Source organism: Lutjanus erythropterus, chromosome 12 (assembly GCF_056507025.1).
Source record: "Lutjanus erythropterus isolate fLutEry1 chromosome 12, fLutEry1.hap2, whole genome shotgun sequence".
Classification (NCBI taxonomy): domain Eukaryota; kingdom Metazoa; phylum Chordata; class Actinopteri; order Lutjaniformes; family Lutjanidae; genus Lutjanus; species Lutjanus erythropterus.
Genome location: NC_139328.1, coordinates 13,851,474 through 13,874,575, shown reverse-complemented (window position 1 = coordinate 13,874,575; position 23,102 = coordinate 13,851,474). Strand labels below are relative to the sequence as shown.

The 23,102-nt window shown below is 40.8% G+C and overlaps 3 protein-coding genes across 5 annotated transcripts in view; 1 reads left to right on the top strand and 2 right to left on the bottom strand.

Moving 5' to 3' along the window:
* The window catches only part of sharpin (SHANK-associated RH domain interacting protein), a 13,448-nt gene extending 9,282 nt beyond the window's left edge, over window positions 1–4,166 (bottom strand). Inside the window, exon 1 of one of the 2 annotated variants that reach the window (XM_084731828.1) lies at window positions 3,695–4,166. In XM_084731828.1, coding sequence (XP_084587954.1) covers window positions 3,695–3,958 — 264 coding nt within the window. In that variant the 5' untranslated portion in view covers window positions 3,959–4,166. The remainder of the gene's footprint in view (window positions 1–3,694) is intronic. The other variant, XM_084731827.1, reaches the window with a different exon arrangement.
* LOC146317727 (alanine aminotransferase 2) overlaps window positions 1–12,787 on the top strand; it is a 15,704-nt gene extending 2,917 nt beyond the window's left edge. The window contains exons 1-11 of one of the 2 annotated variants that reach the window (XM_084731826.1): window positions 3,651–3,674; window positions 6,582–6,773; window positions 7,900–7,989; window positions 8,143–8,251; window positions 9,444–9,577; window positions 9,666–9,909; window positions 10,003–10,082; window positions 10,181–10,317; window positions 10,911–11,085; window positions 11,182–11,337; window positions 11,444–12,787. In XM_084731826.1, coding sequence (XP_084587952.1) covers window positions 6,669–6,773; window positions 7,900–7,989; window positions 8,143–8,251; window positions 9,444–9,577; window positions 9,666–9,909; window positions 10,003–10,082; window positions 10,181–10,317; window positions 10,911–11,085; window positions 11,182–11,337; window positions 11,444–11,641 — 1,428 coding nt within the window. In that variant the 5' untranslated portion in view covers window positions 3,651–3,674; window positions 6,582–6,668 and the 3' untranslated portion in view covers window positions 11,642–12,787. Of the gene's footprint in view, window positions 1–3,650; window positions 3,675–6,581; window positions 6,774–7,899; window positions 7,990–8,142; window positions 8,252–9,443; window positions 9,578–9,665; window positions 9,910–10,002; window positions 10,083–10,180; window positions 10,318–10,910; window positions 11,086–11,181; window positions 11,338–11,443 lie in introns of those variants that run through there. The other variant, XM_084731825.1, reaches the window with a different exon arrangement.
* On the bottom strand, window positions 12,777–23,102 carry dhx30 (DEAH (Asp-Glu-Ala-His) box helicase 30). Its single transcript, XM_084731830.1, has 19 exons — window positions 22,913–23,102; window positions 22,576–22,712; window positions 21,854–21,964; window positions 21,492–21,752; window positions 20,907–21,056; window positions 20,669–20,821; window positions 19,629–20,099; window positions 18,497–18,880; window positions 18,329–18,407; window positions 17,828–17,932; window positions 17,562–17,737; window positions 16,651–16,857; window positions 16,470–16,551; window positions 16,182–16,375; window positions 15,918–16,077; window positions 14,540–14,697; window positions 14,301–14,404; window positions 14,075–14,214; window positions 12,777–13,464 (listed from the first exon to the last, which is right to left on the bottom strand). Exons 1-19 carry the CDS (start codon window positions 23,082–23,084, stop codon window positions 13,205–13,207), a joined length of 3,504 nt encoding a protein of 1,167 aa, XP_084587956.1. The 5' UTR covers window positions 23,085–23,102; the 3' UTR covers window positions 12,777–13,204.

The window sequence follows — 23,102 nt, the reverse complement described above, 5'->3', positions numbered from 1 at the left end:
AATCAGATTTGGCTGTTCAGTCTGAAGATTTTCATGATTCAGCACCACATTTAACTCCTATATCAGCCTGCATGAGTATGTTTCACCACAAAGATGTTTTAGTGCCTTTCTTTTTCACCTGTGACGTGAAAAGTTTTTTTACACAGAAAGTAGAAGCGCGTGTTCTCATGCTCATAGTTAAAGTATAAAATCCCAGTGTATCATGGAGAGTGCATGCTGTTTCTAAGACCCTTCTTTGATCTGTCACAGTTACTTTTGTCATTCTGAGTCTCGGATTGTAAAGTTTACAGCCTGCCATGCCGTCGCCTGTTGCATTGCTCTGTGTACAATGATGCAACTAAAAACCAAGAGTTGAAACTTGTTTACGAACAACTCCACCTCAGGTTTCACCCTCTCTCATCAGCTCTTTATGATTCCCCTTATTTCAATCTTATCCGTTTTTGTAAACTAACTGACAAAAACTAATTAACAGACAAACAAACAAACAAACAGACACACACAGAAACCCACCCCAGACTACTTGATTTGAAGAATCTCAGTTGATTTAGGTGTCTCCGACTGACAATTTGACTCATCAACTTTCAGGGGGGCAATACTTCATATAATGCTATTTTTCTCAGCATTTTTACAATATTGAAATTAAGTCTGCAGCGCCACTGCTAACATAAAATCAGTCGCCTGTTTCAGGCCTGAGTAAAGCGGTTTATCTTGCTCAGGTTGTAAATTACCGAATGAATACAGACCATTTACCATAAACTTTTATTGCTCAATTCGTCACCCCAAATGTAAATAAAGAAGCCACAGCTGAGAGGCAATGACAAAATCCACAATTTTGAAGGTCTACGCCTCAGTCATCATTAGTATTTTTGGAATGGCTTCTCTAGCCCATGCTTGAATTATCGACTGTAGATTTGAAAGGCTGAGAAGAGACTTTCAACAAGACACAGGATGACAAGTGTTGTGGTTCATGTATTATAAGCTTGTCATGCTACATATGACAAATACAAGGCTGAAAACTGGCAGGTCCTTTGTTTGGGGAGTTGATAATTAAGAGGGGAAATACGAGGAGAGTCTCACTGCAGCAGCTGAAGGAGTTCCCCTGATTCTAATAAAGCTAAACATGTCGTGGTTATGGGAAGACTGAAAATGAAAGTGAAAATAAATAACTCTCTTAATGACAGTATTGGTAACTAAAAACAATTAATTTTTTAATAACATATTTGCTATACTGCGGGCCTATTCAACTAGCTGCCTGCGGGCTGGACTTTTCTTTGACCTGCAAATCAGGTTAACGCGTGATATGATAAATAAAACTAATGTACATATGATCTACTTTGAGACAGAATCAATGTGGTATCGGTTACGTAAAGCACCCATGTGCCGTGACTGGCTGCAACCTGATAACACCTGCTCTGCACCTGCCATTCCCAAAGTCTTACACTGCTCACCATGCATCAAACTATGTTCAAATAGCAAAATCAAACTCAAACAGGCTCAAAATGACAGAAGTCTGATATGTATGGTAGTTCTTATGGATGGGGGATTGGTTCTGAGACGCAACACTATTCTCTCTTAACAGATTATGAATCAATGCAGAAAAGTCAGTTACCAGGAATTTAAAACCCAGTTGTTAACATTATGGTATCCCGGAGAACTTTTGTCAGACTGCTGTGTACATTTCTTCCTTTCAGGTAAACAAATAGTTTGAATGTGGATGGTGAAACGTATGGATGTAAACATCTGCGTCTTGTTTATGTTCTAAAGCAACCTACCTCTTGATTTTTCTGAGCATATCTTAAAAGTGGAGTTGCACAATTAATCATATAAAAAAAAAAAAAACAGGTCATAAATCTATGCAGTCTCATTTCTAAATAACAATGATTCACTCACTCCCATTTCCCTTTAAACTGATGTCATGATGCAGTCATGTGTTGACTTCTTTGCTTCAGGATGACCCTAGTTGCTATATCACTCACTCACACAATGTAAAGCAAAACACAACAATAATTTCACACTCACACATAAAACTAAATCGAGTGTTCTATTAATTTCTGTTCCTCTTTCACAGCACTTCACTGTCAGTCCCTGTAACTGTCTGTTAAAACAAACAACTGCAGGGTAATCAGTTGGATTTCAGCTCTTTACTGCATATCTGTGACTTGTGAGTGATGGAGGGAACAGGGGAAACACTGGTTTATGTCATCTGTTTACAGCTGTGTCTATTCCCACCCTTCGTAATTCTAGAACAGAAAATCACTTAAGGTGACTGAGGTATGTAATGTTATCTTAGCAAAAATGCAAAGACTGCAGATCTGCTCTATGATGATTCAAATGTCTAGACACTGCTTTATTGATATTGAGCCCATTAATGTCTGCTTGAAAGTCTTGCTGAGAATATTATAAAAAGGCCTACAAACTGTTAGTCTGATTGATGCTGTTTTACCATATTCATCTTGTTCTTCTTTACGTTTGTGGATACAGTCCTGTCAGAAAAACACCTCATGTTTCCTTGGGTTTTTTGATGTAACTTTTTGCACTGCTGTATCAAGCTGTTTAGCTTTCCTGCCTTTTGTATGAAATCGACCGACAGAAAGTGGAAAAGTGTGCTCTGGCCTGACAAGTCACACATTTCAGATTGTTTTTGGAAATCAGAGACTTTATGTCCTCTGGGCTGAAGAGGAGAAGGGCCATCTAGACTGTTACCAGCCCTAACTTCAAAAGCCAGCAGCTGTGATGGTATGGGGGTGTCTTAGTGCCCATGGCATCACAGGTAACTTTTGATTTGGAGCAAAATATGCCATCATACAGACAACATCTTTTTAAAGGATGCCCCTGCTTATTTAAGCAAGACAATGCCAAGACACATTCTGCATGCGTTACAACAGCGTGGCTTCGTAGTAAAAGGGTTCAGGTACTAGACTGGCCTGTCTGCAGTCGAACTTTGTTGAGCACCTGAAGTCATATATCAAGCAAGACTGCGAAAGAAATTCATTTTCAAACCTTCAACAATTAGTGTCCTCAGTTCCCAAACACTTACTGAATGTTGTTAAAAGAAAAGCTGTTGTAACACAGTAGTAAACATGCACCCGTAACGACTTTCTGGAACATATTGCAAGCATTAAATTCAGAGTATATATTTATAAAAAAAAAAAAAAAAACAAGTAAGTGGGGGGATTGGAGTTTGTATATCTATTAACATTAGACCGTACTCTAAGAATTACTTGCAGCCATTAATTTTCAAAGTAACATTTTAAAGTATACTATGTGGCACAAAAATCCCCAGTGATTTTCCTTTTTGGCCCACTTGCTATTGAAGTTGAACAGCTCTGTTACACTCTATAAATAGTAAACTATAGATGAGTCAGATGAATGCAATGAGAGGCAAATCAGGAAGGAAAGCTAAAATTTTGCTGAGCTACACTGACGGATGTCTGTCAGCAGATCCTCGGTCTTGGGTTTTGTTGCAGCTGCGTGTCTTTATATGCACATGCGTTCAGTGAGATTTTGTATTATTTTATCCACAAACCTGACTCTGTGGAGCTGTATGTGTTGGGGCTCCATAAAATGGCGTGTACGGGCCTATGCAGGTATAAAATATAAATGTGATTCAGTAGGACGGCTCATCACAAACCTCTCTAAGCGGGTAACGACAGAACAGCCTCTAAATCATTCAGGTGTGTGTATGAAACCTCACCACACTGCGGTTTCCGCTTGTATCTCGCAGCGCCAGTCGGAACTCTCCGGCCCGGCTCGGGTCCATGCTGAGCTGCAACCGCAGAGCCTCGCTGCCCGCTCCGGGGAGGCACAGGGGTCGGATCCCGGAATGACACACCGAGACCCGGACTGACATTAAAACAGTACTGCAGCAAGCCGTCAGCGCAGGCCCGCCGCATGCAGCCTGCTGGGACGAGGCAGGGACCTGGGCTGGAGGAGCCCAACCGCCCGAGCTGAGAGCCATGTCGCGGACGGCCAGAGGCGGAGGGAGGGTGTCTGAAGCCCCGCGGCAGGTGTGACTGCTGCCCGCTGCTTCTGTCCGGTTTATAAGGTCCACCAGTGTCTGAAGAGACCGCGTTTATTCACGGGCAGGCTCTGGTTGTCTCCTCGCCTCGCAAATTCTTCCATATCGACCCGACCCGAGCAGACACGGAGCGAAAGAAAAACAAAACAGGAAGTGCAGCGGTACGTCTCTTATTTATGTCCGTACAGAAACATGAGCGTGCGTGAAACAGCCGACCTCACATCAAAACCACATTGAAGCACTTCTCAATAGAATATAAAAATTATTTTTTTTAATATCATTAATAGTGATTAAATAATATATAAATGTTTTACCACTATTGCTCTGTTGCTATGAAGGATCCCCTAAAACAGATATCATGTTATTCTAATGACATATACAAAGATACTTTCCCTTTATCATTTTTATATTTTTTATAGAGTCAAAACTGTATTTTTGTATTTTTTTTTTTAAATTATATTACATGAAAAGAGTAAACAAAGTAATTAAAATCAGTATCTGGTGGGAAGCTGACTCTTCTCAGCTTCTCAGCAGCTCTCCCATACACATACATACACAATAAAGCAACACAAAAACAAAACAACCAGTAAGGAATAAAATTAAACAAACACTATCTACGGATGACAATATTCAATCATAATCAGAAATATTTTATTGATCCCTGTTGGAAATTAGGTGACGTTGCAGTTGCTCCCATTCAAGAATACAAGAAAAGAGAAAACAGAAGAAAATAAAAATAAGACTTAAATAAGACTAAAAAGTGTGCATTATACTACAATACATAACAATATACAGAAAATAAAGAGAATAAGGAAGTGGTACATAATAAGATATCAAACATTTTAAAGAAAACAGCAAAATGACATACAGAGACAAGTTGATGATTTCAAGAGCTGAGATCAGAGGGTAGTTGGCAGCTTCATCCTCAAACTTGTTTAACTTTGAAAGAATGTTGTCCGATTCAATGTCCATTGAAATGGAAAATTGGATGGAGCACAGGAATGTTTTTTTTCCATAGGCCGATAAGATTTTACAGGAAATCTCACAAGGAAAGGCTGAAATAAAATATAAATCTGGTCTGAAAAATAAAAGACCCTTCCCTGCTCTCCTGAAAAACTACAGAATGCTGCTTTACTGCACTGTAGTTCTTGGTGTAAGCTTGTACAGTAACACAAGTAGGCTGGCCAGATTTTGGCAGCACTTCAACTATATAGAGTCCTAAAATATATCCACAGGCCTGATGGGACTCAGTGCGAGGACTTTAGAGCGGGTCAGATATGCGTTGTTTGCTTTGTGCTGGTTAAAGCAGGTTAAAACTTACTGTAGCTGTGAATGGTTGGAAGACTTTGTTCACACTTAAGGACATTACAGTAGTTCAGCCTATAATTAGAGAAGAAACGTCTCTTGCCTGTGGTGTAGTTGAGATATTTAATACCAGTTTAATGTAGCACTTCTAGTTTTGTAACTTTAGCCTTGGAACATCAATTCACTTGATTTGGATTTTTGTCCCTAATGTGTAGTAAGTATGGAACTAAACTGTTGACTAATTGATTAAGAACCATGTATGGACGAAATGTTGATTTCAAAGGTGGGGGAGACACATGTGGCTTGAGTACTGATGTGAGTGTGTGTGTGTGGGGGGGGGGGGGCTGTCCTGGGGACTATCACAGGAGGGGAGAAATTATTTTAGATTAAATTTAATTTAGAGAAATAATAAATGAAAATAATAAATAAAATAATCAAAAGGAGGAGAAGAAACGGGATGAGGAGGAGCAGAAAGAAGGAGGAGAAGGAGGGGGAAAAGAAGAAAAAGGACAAGGAGAAGAAGAAGAAGAAGAAGAAGAAGAAGAAGAAGAAGAAGAAGAAGAAAATTTACAAGATTATTGAGAGCTTTGAAACCGATGAGGAGGATCTTGAAGTGGATTAGGAGCCAGTGAAGGTGTTGCAGGATTGCTGTCATGCATTCCTTACACTCTGACTTCTAAAGAAGTCTCTTATGTCGACTTTTCTTTTTTCCGACATCCTGGCCGCGCCTCATGACCGAACACACAGACATGCGGATTCAAACGTCAGTGTAGGCTCCATGAAACCTCCGCACACCGTGACGTGACCGGGGCAGAACGATCGTCGCCCTCCAAAAAATTTACAGTGGCGAACTGCGATGTGTACGGCAGCACGGACTCCGATTAGCAATTAGCTAAACATCAGTGGGTGATTGACAGCAGGGATCATCACACAAGAAGCGGCAGAGCCAATCGCGGAGCTTGTGGGCGGTGAAAACTCTTCGGCTCAAGCGGCCGTTTGGTCCCAGTGCTGACGTGACGTACTAACGTAACATTGTTTTCGGAAAAAACTGCAGGAGACTATAAAACGGGCTTTTGAACTTGTGCCCCCCCAAATTACGTCCGTGTATATATATATATATCAAAGAAGTCAGTTATTATTCAGTTGATGAACAGTTATCAAATGAATTTATTAAAATGGCAGTGTTGGCAACAGACTATCCATAAACTACTGTCTGTTAATTATTAATTACCACATATTTTCCATCTGTCTTTAACAGAGATTCTTTCTACAAGCATGTAACGTCAGCTAGCAGCAGGTTGGCCAGAGAGACACAGCTCAGCAGAGGTCCAGAGAAATCACAGACATGTCTGTCCTGCAGGGAATCAATCAAAATGTCAGGAACATGAAGAATTTGGAGAATGCAGTCCTGACTGTACGAGCAAACCAGATCAAAGAAGAACTCAGACAGGTAAAAAAAAAAAAAAGTTAGTGATATTACTGCAATATGGATTGTGTCAGTTTTCCAACCTGTGTTGTAATATCTTACTTACGTAATATTATCTGTTTAAAAGGTACAGTTCATCCCAGAATTAAAAAAATACATTTTCCCTCTTTCCTGTAGTGCTATTTACACATGTATACTGTTTGGATATATTGGCTGTAGAGATGTATGCCTTCTCCAGAATATAACGGAACTAGATGGCACTTGGCTTGTGATGCTCAAAGTTCTCTTTGCCTTCAAATGGAACTCAAATGGAACATCTCTACAGCCATAGAGAACTATGGCTGTAGAGATGTATGCCTTCTCTGTTGGCTGTAGAGATGTATGCCTTCTCCAGAATATAATGGAACTAGATGGCACTTGGCTTGTGATGCTCAAAGTTCTCTTTGCCTTCAAATGGAACTTGTGAACTTGTAATTACAACATGGAAAGTCGTGCAAATGCCTTGTGAACTTGGTGCTCTCAGAAAATGTCAAGGTCACAATGTTGTGAATAACCACACTGAGGGGGGCGTTCACACGGACTCTTCTCGTGAACACGATAAAGACGACCCCATTTTAAGGCAGCATGAGGTGAAAAGAAAACCAAATTATGAAAACGGTCAAAAACATTCAGCAGGGGTCCTGTAAAAGTGACATGATAGCCACATTTTTATTCGCTACTCACTATCTTGGGATTTCAATGTAAAAAAAACTAGTGAAGAAGAAGCACCAGTGTACACAACTCTGTGTGCAGTTAATTAAATCTTTGCCATCGCTTTTCTTTCAGCAAAATGCATTATGGGATGTAGTGGTTGGTTAGTGACCATCAGTTATACACTACTTTTCCTGATGCATTGTGGGATAGTTTGAGCAATCTCACTGTAGAAAACCAAAGTCACACACCCTCTTGGGAACACCTGAAAAAATATGAACTGTAGTCAGAGACGAGAGACAAATATATATTTTTTGACCATGTTTGAATTATACCATGAATTACATGTCAGCCAGTTTCAAAGATAATTGCTTGATGGTAAATAACACCACAGCCTGGACTACAATTATGTAGTTTTGATTTTGTGGTCAACTGTCCCTTTAAATCCACCTGTCTATAGGGAGTGAGAAAGCCATACCGAGAAATGATAGATGTCTTCTATGGAAACCCACACGTGGCAGGAGTGAAGCCTCTGTCATTTGTCCGACAGGTAATCTTTGACCTTCAAAGACAGCTCATCTTCAAGCTGTAATAAAGCTGCATGAATTAACATGTCTTCTTCTGGCTAAAGAAAAAACTTTGTCACTGTTGTGTGTGTGTGTGTGTGTGTGTGTGTGTGTGTGTGTGTGTGTCTATTTTGCAGGTTCTTGCAGCCTGTCTTTACCCCCACCTTTTGAACAGTGACAAACTGCCTGTGGATGTCATACAGAAGGCTCAGAGGCTGCTTGGGGAATGTCCTGGAGGGGGTGTAGGTAAGACCTGCTTATGTGGTGTACCACAATGAACATGTTAAAGGGTCAGTTCACTCAAATTACAAAATAATTTCTGCTTTTCTACCGGTATACTTCTACTGGTATAGGTTTTTGTTTGGTTTTATTTGCCCAAGTTTTTTTTTATATCTATCTCCAAGATTTCTGCCACTATCACAACACAATAAAGTGAACAGCATAAACAATACTCAGAGTCTGCTGCCATGCTAACAGGTCTGTGAGACACTCCTGTAAGAAGCTTGTAATATAGCTAACAAAAAAAAGTATTTGACAGATATTTACATGATGTTGCTGCCAAATAAAAATTCAGGGAATCATTCACATTAAAAAACCCAACAGCAACATCTTTGTGGAGAAATATGGTCTTTGTTACTTTGGATAAAATGGTTCTCGCTATAACCTTTTATGTTGGGTTTTAGGTAGAACTCTTTGAAAAGGATCCACGTGAAACCTTTATAAAGGGGTTCTCCTATGTGGTTGTGGTTCTTTTTAGCACTAGTATTTGTAAGCATGTATAGCTGTGAACAGTTTAAATTGGAACTACCTTCAACTAAAGAAGTAGTTCCTATAGACTGTTGATGCCTGTCCTTATTGGGATTATTCAGAGTAACCGAGACACTGTTTCTTGGAGAAGCTATAAATTATTTTCAAGTGTAATAACTCACCACAGTTAGCCCCGACACCCCTGGTAAACCTTTGACCACTGCCACACAGTTACGCCTGACAGCCCAGTGCTCCCACTACGATCCACCCTCCTTCAAACCATTTGCTCCATCTGCTAGTTTAAGATTTTAGTTTGAGATTTTAAGAGATCTATACAGAACAGAATGACATATAAACAAACTCTAGTTAATAATAGAATATATTCCACAGAATCTTAAGATAAGGGAATATTGACATTAACATAAATAAGAAATGGTAGAGAATATAATATGTAGAAAATAATAAATGTTTTTTTGCTCTGCTGCCTGATAATTATCCCAGTCCTCACTATATTATACAATTAGCTATAATAGGCTACAATACAACCATAACTGAATTCTATGAAATATATAGAATAGCAATAACAAAACACTACAATATGGAGATAAAGTAAATTGTACTGCATCATCTCAGCTTTTCTTATCAGTCCGTGTTGCGTGAGAATTGATCAGGATCTGTGTTATTTATTCAGGTACTTATACTAATACAGCGGGTGTACCAGAAATAGTCCACAGAGTCTCTGAATTCATAATGAGACGAGATGGTGGAGTTCCATCTGATCCTGAGAACATCTACATCACTGGTGGCTCACAGTGGGCAATCTCGGTAACAATCACTATTTCTCACATTCTGAAAATGTTCTACCCGCAGTCATCTTTAAGTTATGACAAGATCAGCCTCTGTTCTTTTTTAGAACATTCTCAACATCTTGGTGAACAGCCAGGGCTCGCCCAAGACAGGCGTGCTGGCTCCAGTGCCAGGCCACTCCGTCACGGCTATGGCCGTAATCGGTCTGGGAGCTGTTGTCATTCCCTACCACCTCAGCGAGGAGCAGGGCTGGGAGCTGCAGCTGAAGGAGCTGGATCGAGCGCTAGAATCTGCAAAGGGAGTGTGCAAGCCTGTAGCGCTGTACGTCATCAACCCTGGAAATCCAGCAGGTAGGAACATCGCAGTAGAACGGAGCTCATCTAAATGTAAGGTTTGTATTTGATCAAAGAATATCACATGGTTGTTTTTGTGCTATGTTGCAGGTCATGTTCAAAGCAGAAAATCAATGCAAGAGGTGATCCAGTTTGCCTCAGAGAAGAGGCTCTTCCTTCTGGCTGATGAGGTGGATGTCCTAAAGTGCTGTAGACTATCAAAGCACCATGATAAATTCAATAAACGTTAACAAATGTGGAAATAAATGCTTGGATTTGTTCCCGACAGATCTATCAGGAATTCGTTTTTGGGGAAAAGAGTGAGTTTCTCTCTTACAAGAAGGTCCTGGCTGAGATGGGCCCTCCTTTTTCAGACACAGTGGAGCTGGCGTCCTTCCACTCAGCATCCAAAGGCTTCATGGGAGAGTGAGTTTTCAAGCCAAATGAGTATCTAAAGTGTATCCAATAATTTGTGCTGGGTTATGATGAAAGATGAAGAGAAACGCTATGTTGTAATTTAGACAAATCAAAGCGGACTGATGGAGCAATATGGTTAGAACTGGCCACTTGTCAAGATTCTACCCCAAACAAAAAGGGAGGGAGGAGGTAAGAAAATCACAGTGAGCCAATCCCTGTCAGCCTTGGGGTGCAATTGGACCTAGAGGTAGAGCTGGACTAGGTCAGTCTCCACCCACTGGCTCTACAGTGAGCAGCCTCTCTTCTGAGGTACAAAGTGGTGTTATGAGACAGGATGGCCTGAAGCTAGTTGATTAGCAACTTCAGAAGATGACATAATGCAAAAAAAAACTGTTATTTCCTCACACTCTGTTGATAATTTTAATCTTATAATGCTCAGAAAAATGGAAAGACAGCTAGGAAATCTGAAGATCATGTGATACAAATCAAAATCTCTGGAGCAGCTATGTGGTCAGATTGATGTTTGTTGATTGCTGTTTCCAATGTCAAGAATGAACTTTCAGTCTCAACTTTGAGGCCAGACTCTTATCTTCTCCCACCAGGTGTGGTTTGCGGGGTGGATACGTGGAGCTGGTAAATCTGGACCCTGCTGTTCTGAAATACGTCCAAAAATTGTTCTCGAAGGACAGCTGTGCGCCTGTGTTGGGTCAGCTTGCCCTGGATTTGATGCTGAACCCTCCAAAACCAGGAGATCCCTCATACCCGCTTTATGAAGAGGTGAGACCAGAGATATGAGATTTAAAAAAAAAAAAAGACATTATTCTAGGTCCCTATCATTTTTTTGATTCTTGCCTTTAACTTTCTCCTCTGCAGGAGACAAAAAACATCATGACCGCACTGATTCATAATTGCAAGAGAGCTGTTGAGGTTGTAAACAGTCTGCCAGGTTTCAGCTGCCAACCAGTGGACGGAGGAGGATATATATTCCCCAGACTGTACCTGCCAACTAAAGCCATTCAGAAAGCCAAGGTTACTACACTATCTCATAGAATCAATAATACACTGCAAAGCGACAGATGTAATAATTAAATACAGTGCATCACTCATGAAATATTGATGTTTTTGCTTATTTTAGGAGGTGGGAATGCAACCAGATACGTTCTACTGCCTAAGACTACTAGAGGAAGCCGGTGTGCTCGCTTCTCCTGGTTGTGCGCTGGGACAAAAGGAGGGCACCCACCACATGAGGTATAAAACACCATATTACTACGACATACTAAAAGATCATATGCACCCCAATAACAGCCTGTTTGCCCTCCTGCTAGAGAGGTAAAGAAGTATCCACTGTCCCATCACCAGGGGCCAGTATTTCAAAACTGTCAATCTGGATCAGAATTATCCAGATTTTGTAATCCCTTTTTTTTGTTATCAGAGATCAAACTGAATTTACAGATTTTGTCCTGGTTTTCCTGCTTTGTCCAACAAAGGGAGTGCTATCTAGAATCTGCAAATCTAGAGTCTGTAGTCTGGATCTTGTGGTATCTGGATCAGAATGATCCTTTATGAAAATTCTTTGAAAAACCAGGACAAAAACTACAAGGTCAGTTTTATCTGAGACAGCAAAAAGCGGGATTACAAAATCTGGATCATTCTTATCTAGATTAAAAGTTTTGAAATACTGGTCCCAGACTACAGAGCAGGTTCTTTCCTCCGGCTGTGGGACTGTTTACTGCATCCTCAGCACTCAACCATAAATAATAGTTTATTTTTATGATCTATTTATTTACCCATTTATAAAAATTTGTTTTTGTGAGCAGCATAAAGGGACTACAGCTTGCATTTCATTTTACAACCCTGTGTTGTAGTAGAATGATAAGTAAACCTTGTAAATCAACCATCACTGGTCTACAAACAGTTACCAAGCTTTACCAAACAAAAAGTATGTTTTTATAGTAAACAAACCATGGCTTAATAAGTGATCCATTTTGTTGCTGTCGGGCGCAAACCGTGTATCTCCATGTTTTGTCATTTTCTTTTTTTTCATAAATTGATGTCACTGATCACAAACACAGGTTTTCAGAAAAAAATAATAGTTTTTCTACGCAACAGCAACAATTTCATACTTGTAACATTAAATGTAACTGTATGCTGTAAATGGATATGGAGAACTTTACACCTGAGATTTTTAACTGTACTTTCTCTCCACAGATTTTCCATCATGGCCTCAGTGGAAAATATGGAAGAATTACTGAGACGCCTGAGCTGCTTTCACAAGCAATTTATGAAAGATTTTTCTTAAACAAAAGAAAGAGAAAGATTTGTTGAGCCTCATTGTCAGATACAGATGCTCTGAGGAACTCAACAAAACAATGGAACGCAAGAGTTACTGTAACTCTTCTCCAGAATTTTTGTTAACTATAACAACTTTGCAGTTCAATAATTAAATACTAACAATAAAAAGGGTCTGATTATTTCTTCATGTTGGCATATGAGCATTTATTGCAGTGAATATGATATTGTATACTCCATGCACTCTTTCATAATGACCTTTGGCCATTGATCCTTTGTCTTTTACTCAGAGTAAAATTCAACTTCTGCTTTTCAGAAAGCAAATAATTATAAATAATAAATCACAGTCCAAAATCCAAACCCATGGATTTCCTCACACCATATGAATTCCTCATTTACCTCAAAAATAACAGTGAACTGTTGTCCACTGTGTGTTTCTGCTCTTTAAGAGTTCTGATTAGTTCATCACATTCGGCACAGACTCAAGTGCTCAAATTTTACTTAAAAAAACAAACAAAAAACATAAATGAGATACCATCATCCTCTTTGGTTCCTCTGTACCAGCCAGCAGATCCAACATAAACGATGTCTAAAGCGCTCAATCTCATCAGTCCACCTCACTGTCACTGTTATGGTTCTGAACTAAAGGGTTTGAATCAGTGTTGTTGAGCAGCTCCGCGAGTAACGAGATGAGTTTTCCATCTTGAGCTGAGTTGGCGATTGCGTTGCCGGGATCGCTAAGGTTGCGATACAGCATGGTCTGGATGGAAGTGCGTAGCTCCCACAGCAGTTCCCATGTCTCAACTGACAGCTCGCAGCGCACCAGAGAGCGTCCATGAAGAGACACTTCCACTCTGTCTCCGTTCACTGGGACATGAGAGAAAGGACAGAGTTATGAAGAATGAGGAGTGAGTAATATTTACAAACATCACAGGGTTGGACCAGCTGTGTGTAAATGATCTGACATTGAGTTCTGTCGCCATGGTTACCATGCACATTAGCTTTCTAGTTAGCATGAGCTACTTGGCATTGTAAGCTTGACTGATATTGAAATATATCAATAAATTAGGTCTCTTCTGGATGACTCCAAATTGATGTAATTAATTAAAGAAAAACTGCTGTTTTAGCATTAGTGAGTGTAATTCTGTGACATATGATTTACACTTACCCTTGGGACATGTGCAACTATTTAGTTGTTACTTAAAGTTATGTTGAAATTCTCTGTAGGTTCATCACTACGAGTGACACCTTCCATATTATTATAAAAATAGTGATTATAGCTGCTTTAAGCCACAATAACAGCTCCTCCCAAACAGAAAATGGATCACAAGAACACACTGATTGAATAATGCAGTGAAATCACAGTTCGGTCTGTGCAGGAGTGGAGGGCACAATCACCCTGATAACCAGTCTCCTAAACACCTACAAACACCAGTGTCTTTGCTGTTTAACTCCATGAGAGCAGTACGTGTCCTACCTGTCTCAGTGATATCACAGTCTGTGAGCAGCAGCAGGGCGAGTGGATGGACCGCCGAAGAGTCTCTGATGAAAACACTACCGTTGGACTTGACAGCGCTGAAGAACGTCAACCAGCGACTGGGGAGCGCTTCTTTTCCCCTACAACACACAAAAAAAAGACAAGTTTACATACGTTTGATGACAGTAAATATCAATCATGGTGTAATTTTGAAGCATATTCAAACCTGTTCACTGAGGAGCGGTGAAGCAGCACCGGCCCACTGAATGTGCGGTAAGCCACACTGTTGGGGCGAAAGCGTCCTCCTTTCGTCACAACACCGGTCTTCACCTGAAAAAACATTAAGTGTGTGTGTCTTTTCATTCATATTATGGTTGGAAAATGAATGATCAGCACTGGATGGAGCGCAGCAGGAAATGGTCTTACAAAAGCCGTATTAAAACAGACTCTGTTGTTGCCATGTACCTGAATGAGGTTGGGATAGAGTCCAGCCAGCAGTACAGCTTTAAGCAGCTCCTCCTGGTCGCTGTACCTGTTATAGAGAGAAGTGTGACGCTGGCAATCGTTGGCATGAGACACAAGCTCGGCTTCATGCAGGTTTGAGCTGAACTGAGAGATGAGACCTGCAGCAAGAAAAAGTAAAAAGTAAGAAGTGATTAAAAATGAACTGATTCTCCAGGTTCTGCACTATACTGAGCACTTAATGAAGATAAATGAACACAAGTACTTGGATAATATTCTACTGAGAGGAATAAAAATAAAAAAATCTTAATGCTTTATGGAGGCCTCCAACCACACAAAATGCAATTCACTGTATGTGTTAACACAAATGGGGAAACGGGAGGAAACTGAGGAATAATGGATGAGTAATGTGAGAATTTATGTGAGCCGCAATAGAAATCTCCAAATTCAGCTTTATCAAGTTTTGTTGGAAATCCTCATCGGGCTCTTCATTACTCCAGTTGAAAAGAGTCATCACACCAAATCTTCCAACTGCTGGAGACAGATTTGGGTTCTCATTTATTATCATATATTCAGGTCTTGAACATTATTAAAATCTTTCTGGCAGGATGAAGTTTTGCAAAAAGTACTTGATGTGAACATTTTATTAAAAATAGAGACCCTGTATTTGGGCGCCTTGCCATCAGAAAATATTACCTCTCGTGTTGGACATTTGTTTCAGATTGTAAGCACAGCTGGCAGGAGAGCCACTACCAGAAAGTGGCAAAAACCAGAAACACCTACAACTGATGACTGGATTGACTTTATTTGTGACATATTCAGGATGGAAAGAATCACTTTTCTTATTAGACTGAAAAAGGACAAGAACGTTTCCTCAGACTTTGAGGTTCCTTTTCTGTTTTATACTTTATACTTTTCATTCCTCTGTGTTTTGTATTTTTTTTTAATCGGTTCATTTACCAATTTATTTGTGCAAGGGATGGTATTTTTATGTTATTTCTACTGTTATTTGCTGTTTACCATGTTATATTTTTTCAACTTTTTTTATTTTATTGTACAGTACTTTGGCCAACTTTGGTTGGGTTTAAATGTGTTTTATCAATAAACTTGATTTGACAAGTTTGGTTTTCTATTTTTTTTTATTTTATTTACTTTTTTAAATTTCTGTACTTGATTCTGTGTTATCCATTTTAATTCAGTTATACTACGTTCTGCTACAACTGAGTTTTACAGACGGCTTAGACAGATATAGTTTGTAAATTCTCTGGGAATGTTTACATAGTTTGTATGGACCTCTGTATAACTCCATAAAAAGATTATTTCAAAAAATAAAATGCGCTGAGGTGATGTATAAGAGTGTTGGTGTGTTTTTCAAACTAACCATTAATGAACCGAAGGCTGAACCTCGACAGAGTGTGTTTGTCCAGATATTCATCTCTGTCCTCTCTGTCCCCCTCCTGCTGGAGTCTCCTCCAGCCCAGCACAGCTCTAATGAACACCAGATAGTCGCTGTAGCTGGAGCCGCTCAGAGTCTCTTTCACCTGGACAAACACACAGATAGAACCATTAGAACATGATTGCACTTTGTTCTGTGTTGTTATTTTGAAACTAAATTGATCAGCAGGTGGTTGCTAAAATGTCTCACCTTGTTGACTTGTGCTCTGTTCTGTAGGCTGTTGTGAAAAGGGTCTCTGGTCAGACACGCAGCTACAGACAGCATGGGCAGGACGCATCTGAACATGGCACTCAGGACCAGCACTTTGCCCAGACGAGGGTCACATGACATACAGGCAACACGCTCTCCTAAAGGCGTCAGGGTTTCTGTCTTGTCCAGAACTCCTAAAAATTTACAGTTTTTACAGCTTAATCCAATCCTGCACTGAAGATATTGAAGAATATGAAGAATAGAAAACTCACATAAGTCATCACTCACCAATGTCTTGTAGATTTTGGACGGCGTCTCTCACAGCTTGCAGCTCCGGACTGTCCAACACTTGGGATAAGAATTCTACAGCCTCCACACACACAAAACAACAGACCATCATTCAATACATCAGAAATACACAAAAAAAACAAGTTAAAAATACACAGACACCATTGTGTTCTTTCAGTACCTTGCAGTCAGGACTGTGGATTTTGGCTTGCAGTACTAAACTCTCCAGCGGGGTGCGCAGGATCTCAGGGATGGGGAAGGGAGTCATGGATTCCAGCTGCTTCCGTGGAAACAGGTGGTAGGACTGTCCTGGCTGACATCGGCCTGCTCTCCCTTTTCTTTGAGTGACATTAGAGCGAGATATCCAGACTGTGTCCAGACAGGAGACCTGGAAAACCCAAATTAAAATGATTTACTCATTTATTTCCATTTTACATGATTCCACCAGGAAACAAAATAAATGATTTGAGATTAGATCTTGCAGATTTGTAATGGTTTACAAAGATAAAATAATCCTTTATTGATCCACTAGATCAGGCTAATTCAATTGATGGGGGCTGAATCTGTCCTTTCACAACCTCAATCCAGCCATTCGATCACTTATAAATATGAAAAAAGCATAAATAAATAATTTCTTCAAATGTGAGAGAGGCCAATTAGCCCTCACTGGTTATGTCTGTTAGAGACACTTATATCAAAAAGTTGTAAGAGTCAAACTTAATTAAAAAAGATGTAATGAAGCAACTTTGTGTTTACTAAAACTTCCAGGATAAATAAGGTGCATTGTTTTTTTCCTGTACCTTTGTACACAATGTTTCTTGTCTGTTTGTGAAAACTAATAAAACTGAGAAAAAACAAAAAGATGCATTGTTTTACACCCTAAAATTCCTGACTTTACAGACATTGTAACTGTAAAACACCAGCCCCTTAGCACTTTACATTTATTCAAATCTGGTCCTTTAAAAAAGTAATTGAATAGGCCTGGTCTAGGCCAAAGAGTACAATAAGTACTGATAAATACAGAAACTTACAAAGTAATTATAAATAAGAACAAACTAAAAATAGGAGTCAAACAGACATTTTGACACTAACCTTTGTCAGTGGGTCATAATTCTGTTCTTTGTGAGTCCCTGTATCCACCACATGAACGATGTCGTCTATGGTGATTGAGGTCTCAGCGATGTTAGTGGTGAGGACAATCTTCCTCTGGCCCACTGGGGGGCGCTGGAACACCGTCTGCTGGTCTGCTACTGATAAACTAGAGTGCACTAAAAGAAAGAAAGTAAAGAAATCATAAATGCATTCCATTTAAGGAGAGAAGTCTTAGATTTTGTAAATCTGTCTGTTTACTCTCTTACATGGTAAGATCATCTGTGAGCCTGAGGAAAAGTGAGGCATCGCCTCCAGTTTCTCTTGAACAGCCCTGATGTCCTGCCATCCAGGGAGGAAACACAACACTGCACCTGAAGCATGAGCGGAAAGAAGTTTGAACATATATGATCCAGAGCCATCATCTTAAAGGGAGAGTTTGGATTATTTTAAGTGGGGTTGTGTGTGTAGGGTTGCTTCTCCAAACTGGAGACTTCCATCTACTGTAGGTAACAGACTGACTATGGATAAGTATAGAGCTGCAATAATTGACAATTAAATTAAGTGCCATCTGTTTCTTTAATCAATTTATCATTTGAGCTTTGAGAAACGATTAATCAAGACAATAAGTTACAGATTGATTTATGATGAAAATGATCACTAGTTGCAGCCCCAGATAAGTACCACATACAAACCCACTTGAAATAATCTAAACTATCCCTTTAAAGCATTATTTTAAAAAGAAACATAAGAAGCAGTCTGTTAGTTACCTGGCTCTCCATGTTTGTCAATATGCTCTATCACATCAGCTACTAAATCTAGATCAGGTGCCACCTCCTGTCTTCCTCCCTTAAACAAGACAAACAAAAATCATGAGGCATAGGACAAGAGAAAAGAAACGCATCCACAAAAACAAATTTGACAGACTCGAGTCTCACCTGCTTGTCTGCCTCCACTCTCTCTTGGACCGGCCGTGGGCGTCCCATCTCTGTCAGCACGTCCTCCAGGAATCTGTCCCTCACTGGGTGCATGAATCCAGGCACTTTGACAACAGGGCAGCCTCCAAAGTACTGGGCCAGCCTCCGCTTGTCCCCGGTAGCGCTCATGAGCACCACCCGTAGGTCGGGGTTCTCCTTTAAGCTGGAGCGCAGCAGGGCCAGCAGCAGGTCCGTGTTAATGTCCCTTTCATGAACCTCGTCCACCACCACATGACTGATGCCCTTTAGGGATGGGTTTGACTGCAGCTTCTTCAGCAGGACGCCGACTGTGAGGAAGAGCAAGGCTCCTCCACTTTGTTCTGGTGGTCGGGACTCAAGTCTCACCTATGAATAGAAAATAATTACTAGCAGAATTGCTAAAATATTCAAAGATTTACTGACTGATTTCTGAATTGTAATTAACAAAGTGTCATGGTAGTTTGTACAAAATAACGTGGTGTAATCCAAGTCTCCCAAAGACCAGACATGCCATGTTGATTAAAAAAAACTGTTTACACCACGTTTTTAGCCCGACCGTTCACTGCAGATCCTTAGCTTGGAGCCATGATCACGTGCATGTGCACACTGTCTGAACTGGTTGTGTGTTGTGACGGTGTGCAAATGGCAGGTCGGAACCTTAGGAGACTTGGATTATGCCAGACAAGCAGTAAGGAGGCATTCTATGTTTTTTTTTTTAAAGCTGTTTATACCTTTGAAAACTGGCCACATTTCACTTACAATATTTAGGAGATTCTGCAACACTGTTTTTCTGTAAAACTCCAGCAGTATTTTGCAGACTAACAAGATAAACCCAACCTTAAATCAGCATGAGGGTGAATAGACAATGACTGAATTTTCATTTTTGGGTGAACTATCATTTTAAGAAATCCAAGTTACTTGAAAAAGAAAAGGGACCATTTTTGTTAGGAAAAAGTTTCTGATAATTCTGCTTCTGCTAACTTTACTTCTATGCCATTACCACAAAAATAGAAGAATACAGAACAGAAGGCACTTCCTCTGGAGGCAACATCTGATTACTGCAATAAAAATTACTGTAAATAATAAACACAGTATATTATAAACCTGGATCTACCTGATATCCCACAGAGCGTTTCAGAGCAGGACCCATCTCCTGAGCGACACGATGGGCCACGGACACAGCGCTGATCCGACGGGGCTGCGTCACCAGGATGTTGCACTCTGCACCCTCGCCACCTCTCGCACGCTCCTCCAGCAGGAAGCGAGGGATCCGTGTTGTTTTGCCACATCCCGTTTCACCGGCGATCACAACCACCCTGGAGGACTCCACCACTGAGACAACACGCTGACGGTGGGCATCAACTGGGAGCTCCACGCTCAGCTCGGGGTTTGCTCTCTCCCATTTCTCCTGCAGGCGGGCGTTGAGCTGCTGGGCCTGATATTCAGTCAGAGGCCTGTATGGGTTGCCTGTGATGGCATCTGTGACCAAGTCATCCTCTTCCTCCTCATACTCCTGGTTTACTGTCTGCTGCTCTTTTGCCTCCTTCTCCTCCCAAAGCTTCTGTACTTCTGTTGCCACTGGGTACTGTTAGAAAGATGGATGCATTAGTTTTGACATCAATACATAACTGCATGGCCAAAAGTATGTGACATTTTGAAACCCATCTACAGGGATTTGCTCCCATTCAAGCACAAGAACATTAGGCTGAGGTACTGATCCAGACAGACTGAAATGCACAATATTCCAGTTCTACCACTAGGGATCTCAATTACAAAACAGCAGAGGAGCCAATGCTGGGTGGCTACATTGAAGGAAAGAAAAAAAAGAAAGTAATCTAATCTAAAATTTAACTTTTGCTGGTCTATTATCACGTGAACCAACTATAATGAATCACCATGAACCAAATCACGCCACTATAAAGAAGCCCTTAGTCCATGTTGGCTTTTTCACCTTTATCATCAAAACTAACTGTTAACCACTTGTAATGTACCCATTGTGCACTGTTTATGCATCAAGACTGGTCGAATAGTACTGCACCAAAAACCATGAAAAGCAGCCCCTGACCAAAGGTACACAGAACTGTGTGTCCACATACATGTGGTCAGAACAGCTCTAAAATCCATCCATGCTTGTCACAAGAGGTGAAGACTAACCTGTGCAAGGTACTCTCTCATTTCTTCCTCCAGGTACTCAGGGACTTCCAGGGGGAGGGGGCGTCTCTCTCGCTCACCAGCCTCCTTCACCTTCTCTCTGTGGTACTTGGCGTGAGTCAGTGGGTTGTTGTTTTTATCCAGCAGCTCCAGCTCCTGGACCAGGTCACATTATAAATATGTTAACACAGCTCTAACTTGTAGGTAAATGTACAGTAATTTTTAAAAAAAAGATCTTCACCTTCAGTTTCATGCAGGCAAGAGCTGCAACCATCCTCTCTGCTTTTACTCGGTTGCTTGCTGTGGCAGAGAACGTCATCTCCTCTGGCCAGTGTAGAGTCAGCTCACACTTCTTCAGCTTCCCTCCTGTCGTTCTGAACTGCATCAGCTCCTGTCAAGACCGAGACTCACAATTTTAGAATACATGATAAACTAAGAGCATGTTTACACCTGGTATTAACAAGAGGCATCTGTCATCTGTGATGTGAAAACATCAGATTTCCACACAGTCAAACAGCAAAAGTGTGTGGCCTGCTAACAGTTCAGGTATAAAAACCCAGCGCACCACAGAGCATCTCTCCTGCCAGGCTGCTAACAGCACTGGCAAAACTTGAGGTTCAGGAACCAACAGAAAATTTTCATACTGAACAGCCAAATGGACAGTAATGGGCATTCAAACTGACAAAAAGTGATCAACAATGCTAGTTATGAGCTCACATACTTCAAGCTGTGCCCTTATCATTGGATCACCCACAATGCATGTTGATATAAGGTATGAACACCTTCTATGAGTGCTTTCATTGTGCTAAGGATGAGAACTACCAACCCTGGTTCTGTTGGATGACGTTGCCACCTGGATGACCATGGTGAGGAGGGATTTAGGTTGTGGAAACATTGAGAGAGCTTCAGACACTTTTGCGTCCTCTTCCTGGGACAGCCATTCTTTCTGTTGATCTGCTTTTGCTCTAAAAACATTTTCTGTCCGCAAGTCATCCTCTTTATCATAAAGAGCTGAATGTAATGCCCCTCTTCCCCTGCCAGCTCTCCTCTTGGGGAGCTGATTATTTGGACCAATGACACCCATTTCCTGTATGAAAGAGAGGGGAAAAGGAGAGAAAAAGACATTGGTAAGACAAAATGGAGATATGTGTCCTGTGCTTTTTACAGTCTGTAGTCACTGCAGCTTACTCTGAGCTTGAGACAAGCAGCAGCCGCAGCGAATCGCTCTGCGTCAATCTTCTTGGAGGCATGACCCTCCTCTTCAATCTTGCAGGGCCACAGGAGTGTGACAGTGGCTTTCTACAGAAGCAAAGGTACAAAACAGCTCTGAGAGTCATTATAATAGCAATAAGTTCAATTTATAAAGTGCTTTCCAATACAAGTAACAAAGTGCTTCACAACAACCAAAAGGCAACAAAAGATTAAAAAGACATTACACAATAAAAGCTTTTTTTTTTTTTTTTTTTAATATATTAATATGTATCTCCTGAAGTGAGATAAAACAGGTAACTGTCTCCTAGTGGTATGTTTTGGCCATTAAAATAATACTGTAGCTACAGGATAAGGTGGTGATAACATGGCAACATGCGCATGGGTGTCCAAAGCTTGCCAGCAATGCATCCTGGTACATGAACCCACTTTTCTTGATCAATACAGCACAATCACAGAAATGTATTGCTTCAGCTGGGGACATTTACCATCAACACTGACAATCACATAAAAAGTGCAGAATTTTCCCTTTAAGAAGAGCAGTTTCATTGTAAAATATCACGCTACTAGCTGTTTCAAGAGGGGTATTTCTGGGATCTTGGATAGAAATGAGAGCTTTCAGGAGAGTTTTAACTATAGTCTTAGCTTTTCCTGCCATGGTGTCTCCACAAAACCCATCTCAGTCTGACTTTAGTTCTGACCTTGACACCTGCATGTTCCGTGCAGCTGTACTGGATGAGCTGGGACGGGTCGCTGACTCCCAGTGATCGGGAGATGGTGTTATTCAAGAGACCTTTAGGATCTGGAAACTCCTTCAGGAGGTTAGGGCTCGTGTTACCTAAACAGTGAAAACAAAACGTCAGACACACGGAAAGATGAGCGGTATTATATTTCCACTCTAACCTGAGCTAAACTGAAAACAAAGACCACAGAATACAAGCATGACTTGGATATTTTTAAGTGATGGATGTCCTTGAGGTTCAGTGTTGCTGCGAGCTGTCACCTGTTAGCTAACGGCTAACGGCCGTTTTCACTCACCTCGTTTGGCCTGTAAATGCGATGTCCCGTAGTCCTGAAGGCTCCGTGCTTTTGTCCTGTACCACCGCATTTCTCTGGTCCAGTTGGACGCTGTTTGGCCTCCTGTATGAACACATTTAACAACATTACACAGCGCTCTGAGCCGCACGAGTGAAACGCCGGGCAGCGCCATCTTTAAACTACAATTTCT